Raw genomic sequence first — 11,435 nt, 5'->3', positions numbered from 1 at the left:
ACCTCAAAATTCCAAATATAACATCAGAAATCATGGTCTAAAATTCTTTTTAACTACTCTGCCCTTTTAAGTGTCCACTGAGTACAGTTATAAACATCTGCTTTTTATCAAATAAAGAAAATTAGTCACATTGTTGGGAAAGGGGAATGACACATACTTTGCATGTTTGATGAATGCTAATAATTCAAGCTAACTGAAGCTGGCAGTCTGAAGTTGCTATTCCTGGAAGGGTGGTACAAAGTCTCAGGTTGATCCAAAGTTCCCTCCCACAGCCCTGTAACATGTATATAAACTATGAGCTCTCCAAAACTTTTTGCCAGTTCTCTCATTAGACTAGGCAGGAGGAACAGGGGATTAAGGATGAAGATCCTTTTTTTATCCACCTTCTCCATTTTTTTGTTGTCTGCTTTTGATTCAGCAGATTCTTCTGCTCACTATGACAAGATTTTGTCCCATAGTCGAATCAGGGCACGTGCACAGGGGTAAGTATATGTTTTCTCTTTTACAATACCCTAAAAGGAGTGCTTGAAAGTTCTCTCCTTCACACTCAGCTGAAGATTAGGCATAATATTAAAATGAGTTTTGTGCACTGCAAGTTCTTAGTGAGTCTGAGTTAAATATATTATTTCTAAAAGGCATATGTTATTGAATATATTTTCAAATTACTTTCATACAAAACACAAGGTAAGAATAAATCTTGTTAAACTTCATGAACTCCTTGAAAGTTAAACTTTATATCTGTGTATAAGTAAAATGCATATGTTTCAGTTTAGAACTGATATAATATATGAACAGACTTACTTAACCTGGACCATCAAATATTTTACCAGAATTAATGTACATTCCACAACATGCACATTCTCTTTTTTCTTTTTCCAGTGGGAAGTATGAATTCTACCCAATTCACTGGAAATTTATAAATGCACAATTAGCACGTTTCACAAGCTCAGTTCACACATAAGCTTTATAATGTTGTGGTGCAGCAAGACCTAGAAATGCTGTGATTAGAAGTTATTTATTTTATCCAATGTTTTCAGAGTCTAAACAAAGCTGCTTTAAGATTCATTAGCAAAGATACCTTACCTCTGTGGGTTTTTTTTTAAATCAAAAGGTTTTTTTTCTCCTGCTTGAAGGATGAATTAGGCTTTGTAGAATATGACTTTAATGGTTTCCCCTTTCAAAAAGCGTTATGTTCCAACACTGCAACAGATAAATTACTGCAGTATGTAATTAGTGATGTAATGGAAATTTGCTTTTGAGGAAACTGCTCTTTTACAAACAATGTTACAATGTTTTCCTTGATCCAATTTTCTGACTTTTTGTCTGTGTCAGTTTACCCTTTGGCCCCATGCAATTAGGAGGCTGTTTATTTAGGCGCTCTTGACATTCCAAAGAGTGGTAATCCAAATACCTGACTGAATTACTGAAGAGGGGTTACCTAGTGGATAAAGAAAAAGTCAGCTTTCTGCCCTCTCCTGCCAACCCCCCATGACATACAGCTGTGCAGAAGAGAAACTTTGATGAAAAGAGATGAGAAATAGTCACAGCTCGGTCCCTAGCAAGCTATAATTTGCTTAAGGAATGAAAGTTTGATGAGGCACATCTGGCAGTGTCTGTTCACAAGCAATACTGGGATGAGCTGGCTGAAAGGGGAGAATCACCTCTTGTTTCTAGGAAGTGTGGTCTTTCTGAAGAACTCCACAGGGTGGTGTCATGAGTTTGGGTGGTGATTGTCTGAAGTCACACTTTCACTGGAAATCAGGACTAGATGTTCATTTATGGCTTTTGTCTGTTGAATACAGCATTCAAATTTGGTTTCAATTCCACTTTTTCACCTATCTACAGTGAGCTGATGGTGTTTGTTGTCCCCATTTTTAGACAAAATGTCTGTGCTCTTCAGCAAGTTATGGGCACCAAAAAGAAATACTTCAGCACCTGCAGAAACTGGCATCAGGGGGCTATCTGTGGAAAGAAAGCGTAAGTGTTATTTGTTTCCTGACAATCCAATATTACAGAAATAGTATAATATTACTGCAGAATTCGTCTTCCTTAGGGACATAGTACATGCTTGTGTCAAATGCAGAACTCCCATTGCTGGCAATGGCACTTTGGAAAATGTCACCCAAGTACAAAGCATTTAAATTCCAAGGGCTTTCCAAATATTGGTTAATCTCACAACACACATTTAAAAATGGTGGAATTGAGACAGAGGGATGACCTCTGGTTATACAAAGCTGGAAGCGGAATTCAGTATATTGTGGCTCCAGTACTGTATTCAGACCACATCTTTAACTCTGTACAAGGAACAAGAACAGATTATGCCTAAGGATATTAGGAAACTATTTTGTCTGCTTTACACTAAGTCTATGTGATTTTGATATAATTTTCAGTACCTTAGAGGCTTTTTGGCTTTTTTCTTTATAGTAATCGTGATCTCTTAATTTCAAGATGAAATCAAATGCTTTCCTTATGAGAGTGATGACAAAATTCACTTCAGAGCAATGACAGAGTGATTAATGACTCCTCACCTTCTAGTCATATGCTATTTTGGGGATATGCTCACTATAGCACTCAAATCCAGTGCAGAAGTCTTCCCGCATCACTTTTCTTGTTGCTTTTCCCATGAGTGACTAGGAGAGCTGGTTAGATTGGGCTCCTTAGAATAATATATTTAACACTATGATTAACCCATCGGGGCCCAGATATCATGTTGATGTGCCTCATATAACTATTTGCATAGATGTTCTTCACAGTTACAAATCAGGTTTGTGAAGTCACAGTAAAGAACTGAAACAACCTTGTATTGGGGTTGCTACTGGTTCTGGTCAATATTTGAAGTTCATGACATTGTTTCGCATTTTTGAGATTCCTGGCAGACAGGTCTCATGACAAATTGCTGGAATTGCTCCTGAGGGAAAGACAGTGGGAAGAGGAGGGTATAGAACTATGGAGCTCCTTATGTTTTTGATACACCAGTAAAGGAAAGTTTCCAACATCTTGTCTTGTGCTACATATATTTCAAAATTTCTGACCTCTAAGGTCAGTTGAGATATCAGAGCTGAAGTGTAGACTCCATTGAATTCAAAGGAAAAACTACCATTCAATTTACTAGGGAAAGATTTAATGCTCAGCTTTCTACTATTATAGACTTTGTGTTTTTTCTACAATAGCCATGGGTAATTAAGAAGTATATTATATTATTACCAAGGATACAGTGATATTCTCATCCGAATAGGCCCAGATATCTCTTTGAATCTTTAGAAACTTCTCTGGAATATCATTTAGCAAGTAGAATTCTAACTCTCCCATTTTGAGTTACAGTGATATTTTCACAAGTTGTTTTATTACGGCAGCGGAGTTAGGATCTGTCTCCTCTTCATGCATATTGATCAACTCACTTACATGTAAGACTGGGGGACTCTGTGGAGATAATGTCATTTTATTTCCAGGACTCAGAATAGTGTTTTAGAAGTTGCATTTGATCATCGTGCCAACTTTAGCTTCTCTTGTGATCTTTCTCCTTGAAGACTTTTCTCCTACTCCTGATGACACTGCAATTCAATACTGAAATCCATTTTCTTCAGAGCACATGGTATAAATAGTCCAAGCTATTTATTCACCACTTATTCAAAGCCTGCCTTGCCACTGTCTTCTTTGGCACAAAACTTTCTTCCACTAGTCACGTGCTAGACAGAAGGATGCTTCTTGAAAATGTTTGAGATTGAACGTCTTTGGACATTTTCAAAGCTGATTTTGGAACATTAGCTGCCTCTGCAGACTCACTGCTTCATTCATGTCATGTCAGCCATTTCTCTGAAAGGGGCATGCTAATAAATGGCCTGAAATATGCTAATGAGGCATGGTTGCAAATTTCCTGTGCCTCATTACCATAAGGTCACATGATTTGGAGTCCGGAAGATGTTCTTCCGGACTCCAAAACAACGTGTAGAGCTCGGCCCCCAGGGGGTCTTCCGGAAGGAAGTCCTCCTTCCGGAGGCCCCTTCTTCCCAACATTTTTTAGCATATTTCGGGCCGTTTATTAGCAGTGGCATGTGTAGAAATGGCCGTCATGTCTTGTCATATCTTGCCAATACCCATTGAAAGACTACTACTGACTGTTTTAAGACGACAGAAAGACTCTTTATTCATCTAAGCCACACTGGTAGCATGAGTTATATTTTGTGGCTGAAGACATCATGAGATGTGACAGAAGAAATATTTTAAGGCCACGAAGAGATTTTTTAGAGTATTAAAATTAAGATTCATTATGGGTAATTTGGATTCATTGACAGTGAGGTTACACAGATGTATATGTTCTGAGCTCTGCTTTGATGCTTTTAGGGATGTTCAGATACTAGAAAAAGTGTCTTTGAAGTAAAATTATAGATTGGTTATGGATTAAATGATGAATATAGTGGTAATTTTTGTGCGGCAACTGTGGAACATCTGGTTTAACTTAGATCGTGCCTACAGAAATGTAATTATTAACAAAAAAAATGGAACAACACTAAAAATAGAACTACATCTATTCCTAGATAAATTAATTTGCTTCCTTCTCATTTTAAAAATAACATTATTTCTTATAGTTACAACAGTTTCAGAGTAAATGTCTTCAGATGTTATATACTAATCCAAAAAATGTACCAAAGACACGAAAAAGCACACATTCTATTATTTCCCATTAACAACTCTATTTACAAACCCCTCAGCTGAATTACTGACTTGAGGACCCTGTGGAAACAGGGGCTTTATTGGTTCATAAAGATGCTTGTAATTTTAATAGTACTGTATGTAATGTCTACTACCAAGACAGATAATTTGCAAACAAGCCTCTTGGCCTCTCTGAGTTGTGCCATTTGCCTACTGCCCCAAAAGGCTGCTTGGCTATCCATAGAGATATCCTGGCCATGACTCTTTTTCCTTGAGACTTCCCTTTACCCGTGTGTTGAGGTGGAAGTGGCAAAGAGCTGGGTTGGGTTACTTACGAAAGCAGCAGTATGTCATTCTCTGAAGAGTCACCACGCCACTATTCTTCTGCAACACAACATTATGTGATGAATTTGCAGAATTACAGAGCCAAAAGTTTTGGGAATGTGATATTACTGTGAAGATGTTTTGCTGTGGATTTTATACAACATCTTCCTATGGGGTGGGGATGGGGTGCGGCTGTATTTTTTTTTAATCTAAATTGCCCCTGAATCTGAAAGGTGCTGTGCAACATCGTTTTGTAGTGATTTTAACAGACACTGCACATTCCAGCGACCTCAGCATTGGGCCTACTGACAGTCCTTACACCCTCACATCTATCCACACTTCACAAATGTTTCACGTATCAGCTTTGTTGTTACAGTCACCTGTGAGGGAACACATGATTTCGGGTACTAAAAGTGAGAACTGGCCAGACTTGAATTACTAGCAGTCCTCAGAGGCAGCATCCTGTATATTAAAATGAATAAAATAAGGAAAAGGTACTAGCACTGAAACTCTTGGCCAGCTAAACATCTTATTGGTGCATTTTGCTTTTTGGCCAGTTGTCCACCTCACATAAAGTGTAGTCATATGAAGCTGCATTTTTTTTTCCTGCTGAATGTGTTGAAGAAGAGTAAACATGCAGTATCTGATAGTTGCTGAGTCCCTTTCCTATCAAAAGCTAAGTGAGAGGTTGAAAAAACAAAACAAACAGGGTATTTTCCTGTTTCCTTTTGGAATATTTTCTGTCTGAGAAAAGTCTGTGTTCTCACAATAAGGCAGTTCCCTGGAGGGACAATACATGCTGATTGATGGTTTGCAGCAGATATTCCTCAGGACCCAAATTTTGCCTAACTCTTTCAGGGATGAACAGGGATTGTGGGATGAAGGGTGCAAGAAGCAGTCTCTTCACCCTTGTGCGTGTCTTGTGAAAAGGCCAAGAACCACTCTGAAAGTGTAACTTTGGGTGCACAGAGTGGGAGGAAGAAAAACAATTGTTGCACACAGTGTCGGGGAGCAGTTTTCACTGTTGCTGCTTGCTGGGGCAGCCGGGGGAAGCACAATCCTTTTCCAAACTAAATCGCATCCTACCCACACCAGGTTTGCATAGTTGCAATATGTAGCTTACAATGTATAGCTGTCTTGTCTTTCTGGGTGATGGATACAAAGTGAATTAATACTCAAAGTATATTCCAGAGTTGCACGCAACTTTTGCGATGCTCAGCTAGAATTCTTGTGTATCAGATTTGGCCATCTGAAAAATAAATGGAGTCAAAAGAACATAAGAACATAAGAACGGCCATACTGGGTCAGACCAAAGGTCCATCCAGCCCAGTATCCTGTCTGCCGACAGTGGCCAGTGCCAGGTGCCCCAGAGGAGATGAACCGAAGACAATGATCAAGCCATTTGTCTCCTGCCATCTGTCTCCAGCCTTTGACTAAAGGCTAGGGGCACCATACTTTACCCTTGGCTAATAGCCATTTATGGACCTAACCTCCAAAAATTTATCAAGCTCTATTTTAAACTCTGTTAGAGTGCTGGCCTTCACAGCCTCCTCCAGCAAGGAGTTCCACAGGTTGACTGTGCGCTGTGGGAAGAAAAATTTTCTTCTATTAGTTTTGAACCTACTACCCATTAATTTCATATGGGCTACGTCTACACGTGCAGCCAACATCGAAATAGCTTATTTCGATGTTGCGACATCGAAATAGTCTATTTTGATGAATAACGTCTACACGTCCTCCAGGGCCGGCAACGTCGATGTTCAACTTCGACGTTGCTCAGCCCAACATCGAAATAGGCGCAGCGAGGGAACGTCTACACGTCAAAGTAGCACACATCGAAATAGGGATGCCAGGCACAGCTGCAGACAGGGTCACAGGGCGGACTCAACAGCCAGCCGCTCCCTTAAAGGGCCCCTCCCAGACACAGTTGCACTAAACAACACAACATACACAGAGCTGACAACTGGTTGCAGACCCTGTGCCTGCAGCATAGATCCCCAGCTGCCGCAGAAGCAGCCAGAAGCCCTGGGCTAAGGGCTGCTGCCCACGGTGCCCATAGAGCCCCGCAGGGGCTGGAGAGAGAGCATCTCTCAACCCCCCAGCTGATGGCCGCCATGGAGGACCCAGCAATTTCGACGTTGCGGGACGCGGATCGTCTACACGGTCCCTACTTCGACGTTGAACGTCGAAGTAGGGCGCTATTCCTATCTCCTCATGAGGTTAGCGACTTCGACGTCTCACCGCCTAACGTCGAAGTTAACTTCGAAATAGCGCCCGACGCGTGTAGACGCGACGGGCGCTATTTCGAAGTTGGTGCCGCTACTTCGAAGTAGCGTGCACGTGTAGACGCAGCTTTGGTGTCCTCTAGTTCTTATATTATGGGAACAAGTAAATAACTTTTCAATATTCACTTTCTCCACACCGTTCATGATTTTATATACCTCTATCATACCACCCTTCAATCTCCTCTTTTCTAGACTGAAAAGTCCCAGTCTCTCTAGCCTATCCTCATATGGGACCCTTTCCAAACCCTTAATCTTTTTAGTTGCCCTTTTCTGAACTTTTTCTAATGCCAGTATATCTTTTTTGAGGTGAGGAGACCACATCTGCATGCAGTACGCAAGATGTGGGCGTACCATAGTTTTATATAGGGGAAGTATGATATTCTTTGTCTTATTTTCTATCCCTTTTTTAATAATTCCTAACATCCTATTTGCTTTACTGACTGCCGCTGCACACTGCGTGGATGTTTTCAGAGAATTATCCACTATAATTCCAAGATCCCTTTCCTGATCTGTTGTATCTAAATTTGCCCCCATCACATTGTACGTATAATTGGAGTAATTTTAAAATCAGATTAAAAACAGAAAATAGGGAGTCAAACAACCCACATTCATAGCACAATCAAATCCAATATGGCAGAGCAAATTCTCTGTAACAAAAAACTCTGTTCTTTACCAGCTATCACTTTGCAGTAAGTTATATAGCCCAGACTCTTATTCTAAATTCATGCTTTGTAATGTGTTTATGCCTTCATTTTTAAGTGTCTACAAACAGATTTTTATCCTGAATTTCTCAAACTTTCAACTTTCAAGTAATTTGAGCAAACCATTTACTTTAATGTATTTGTTGCTAATACTTTATCAGCTCTGCCTCATTACAAAAAGCCACAAAAACCCACGCAGCTTACTCTAGGGAGCTGCCTGCTTCAAAACTGAGATCCCTTTTTATACTTTTAGTTTTGGATTTCACAATCCTCAATGAATCACTCTCTGGAACTCCAGCACTGCCTCTAGGGAGTGTGACTTAATCCCAGATTAGCCTCAGGCATTAAGAAAAACATCATGTAAAGCTCTGATTGTATGTTTTCTAGCAATTTAGTGTGTACTAATTACTCCGAAAAGAAATAACCACAGAAGAAAGAGCTTAAACATTTATGTTACTTTTCATGTTTCAGTAAGTCCATATAATTTCCTGGGTTTCTTTATCCTCTAGCAACCACATTCATCCTTGCCATAACTCCATTGACTTCAACAGAGTTGTAGTTATTTATTGGGGGTTTGATTCGGTTAAAGATGTCTGTTTTAAAATTGTTACTTCCTTCAGCTCAATAAGGTACAACAAAAAATAAGCCATAATGTTGAATGCAACACTATAGATAGCACCAACCTACTTCTAAGGAGAATTTGTACATTCAAAGGTGTGGTGACTTCATCTAACAACTGTACTATCCAATTTCTAGCCCATCTCCATCCTCCCTTTCCCAGCTAAGCTCTTGCACCTGCCACCTTCACTTCCTCTCTGCTAGCTCTTCCCTTAACTTGTTGCAATCTGGCTTTCACCCTCTGTAACTCTTGCTCTCGATAAAGTTACCCATGGCCATTCCCTTGTCTTTTCCATCTTCTTTGATTTTTTTACACTGCTCACAGCAAAACCAGTCAACCTTTACTGAGTCCAGTTTTTATTGGTTTTCAGTGGCTCCACCTCCTCCCATTTTCTGTCAGCAGCCCACAGGGCTTATGCCTAACCCTCCCCCATCCCATTTTCACACCTTCACATTATTGCTGGCAGATATCAGAGAAGTAGCTGTGTTAGTCTATATCTGCAAAAACAATGAGAAGTCCCATGGTACTTTACAGACTAACAGATATTTTGGAGCACAAGCTTTCATGGGCAAAGACCCTCTTCATCAGATGCAATGTAGTGTTGAGTGGTCTTTGCATTCATGACTCTTACTATCATCATTTTACCCTTCATGTTTAGACTGTTATGAAAACTTGACACTTTTTTCTTTCCGTCCACACTTCCAAAAATTGTCCATGACTTATTAATCCTTCCCATCCTTCACCTTTGATTTGTCTGATTCCTTGTGTAAACTTGTTGGTTTAGCTCAATCCCTTCTTAGCCAAAATGTCACCATCAGATTCATTTTCCTTTCCTGCTATTACAATCACATTATTCCCCTTCAAAATTCCCTTTGCTAGCTCCACTTCCCCTCCCACATCCATTCCAACATCCTCGCCAACCTTTACTGAGTGGTGGATGTGATTTGTATTCAAAATGCTACGGAGGTACTAAACACAATACAGTGAAGCCAGTTAATAGCTTCTGATTTGATACAAACAAAAAATCAGTTGCCAAATGTTAAAAAGTGTATATGATTAGGGAATTCTAGCCATGGAAATTGAAAACAAGTCAATAATTTGTTAAAAAATTAAAACTAAGATCATTAACTATCATTGTAATTTTGATTTGTACTTTATGTAAAGCAGCATTTCTTTATACCCAACAGAACTGTCATATATGAATGCTGCCCTGGCTACATGAAGATGGATGGAGAGCCTGGTTGCCCAGCAGGTACAGTCTTAGATGCACATGACCTTAATATGCAAAATCTATTCTCATACAGTAAATTTTCAGAAGTGGTCTGTAATGTTGGGTGCCCAATCAAGAGACATCTACAGCTTAGTTCCCAGAGGTGCTGACTGAGCATCAGTGTTCCCTGTAAGCTAAGTGCTTGGGCAGATGCCCAGGAGAGATCCCAATGCTTCTCAGCTGATTAACAGAGCACCTGTAGCCACTCACAGGGAGCAGCATGTTTTTCTTGTGATGGTGTATATCGGCACATGCTTTGCTACACATAACCAAATTTACTCTGCCCATGGATGGAAAAAAATTAGAGGCAACACTGCTGAGCACCCAGAGCCTCGTTTGATGTTGCTGAGAGTGGGCAGCACCACTGGAAATCATCCTGGAGGTGTTTGATGTTGGGGTGCATTAAAGCATCAAAAATTAGAGGCCAGTGTTAAAAATGTACACCACAAGCCTTAAAATGTGAACCCACCCACCAGGAGAAGTACCCCCAGTCCCACTGTTTAAGGGGCCGGGGTTTGGAGGAACTGTATAGGAGGTGTGCATGTCTTGTGCTGTGTGGAGCTCCTTTTACGTCTTTTATGTGGCTGCTTGCAGTGGACCAAACAGCACTGGGCAGGGGGAGGGATGTTGCAGAACCAAGGACTGGAGGTGAGATAGCCCTGAAGTCAGGGAGGAGGGGTGGCTATTGGAGGTGAATAAGAGTTGCCAAGGGCTATTGAGTTGAATTGGCTGGCCAGACATTTTCCAGTGGATCATGGTTTCATGGGAAAATGCTGAGGCCAAATTCAAAAGGTTTTACAGAAACCTTTCTATTTTGTCTAGTTTTCCCTTAGAAACGAAGCACATGTTTAAGGGAAATTTACCCAGTAGTCTGGCAGCACACTTGTCTCATGGACTGCCAAGACCCTGAAAATGCTAGGAGCCCTAACTTGGGTTATCAGGAGCTCCAGGATTCTCAGCATCCTACCAATGGTCAGCCGGGGTTCTAGGAGCCTTATAAAGCCATTTTTTCAGAACCTGATCTCTCCACAGACTGAGGTGGAGAATTTCTCACCTCCAAATATTTGTCGAGTTCTTTCTTTTGGGTCCTATATAGCAAATTCGACTTTATTTGAACCAAAATTCTGGAATTAGAAAAGCGAGGTTCAGTTACATGGGTTTTATTAAGCTGGTTCTCTCCTCCAGTTCAAACAATGGTAATAAGTGTTATTTTAAGAGACTGATTCATCAATGAATTCACAGTATTCTTGCCTTGTGTATTTTAGTTGTTCCTATTGACCATGTTTATGGTACTCTTGGAATTGTGGGAGCAACCTCCACTCAACAGTATTCTGACATGTCAAAGCTGAGAGCAGAGATTGAAGGACGGGGATCATTCACATTCTTTGCACCAAGCAATGAAGCCTGGGACCTCTTGGATAGAGTAACTATATAGAGATATCCTTTGCAGAGATATCCTTTGTATATATGTAATGCATACACACACACGCACACACACATGTAAATGTCATAAGTACATATTTTTGTATCTAAGGTAGCTCTGTTTTCAACCATGTTAGAAACAATGATTGTTCTTAATATATCAG

At 40.3% G+C, this 11,435-nt stretch overlaps 1 protein-coding gene across 5 annotated transcripts in view; it reads left to right on the top strand.

The window, feature by feature from the left end:
- The first annotated feature begins 321 nt into the window (after positions 1-321).
- The window catches only part of POSTN (periostin), a 55,595-nt gene continuing 44,481 nt past the window's right edge, over positions 322-11,435 (top strand). For all 5 annotated transcript variants that reach the window (XM_074986896.1, XM_074986881.1, XM_074986905.1 and 2 more), the window contains exons 1-4: positions 322-482; positions 1,879-1,977; positions 9,767-9,831; positions 11,115-11,272. In XM_074986896.1, the coding sequence (XP_074842997.1) occupies positions 361-482; positions 1,879-1,977; positions 9,767-9,831; positions 11,115-11,272 (444 nt within the window). In that variant the 5' untranslated portion in view covers positions 322-360. The remainder of the gene's footprint in view (positions 483-1,878; positions 1,978-9,766; positions 9,832-11,114; positions 11,273-11,435) is intronic.

This window comes from Carettochelys insculpta, chromosome 1 (assembly GCF_033958435.1).
Source record: "Carettochelys insculpta isolate YL-2023 chromosome 1, ASM3395843v1, whole genome shotgun sequence".
In the NCBI taxonomy this organism is placed as follows: Eukaryota; Metazoa; Chordata; order Testudines; family Carettochelyidae; genus Carettochelys; species Carettochelys insculpta.
The sequence above is the reverse complement of the archived record's forward strand: the minus strand, read 5'-3'. Positions and strand labels throughout refer to the sequence as shown.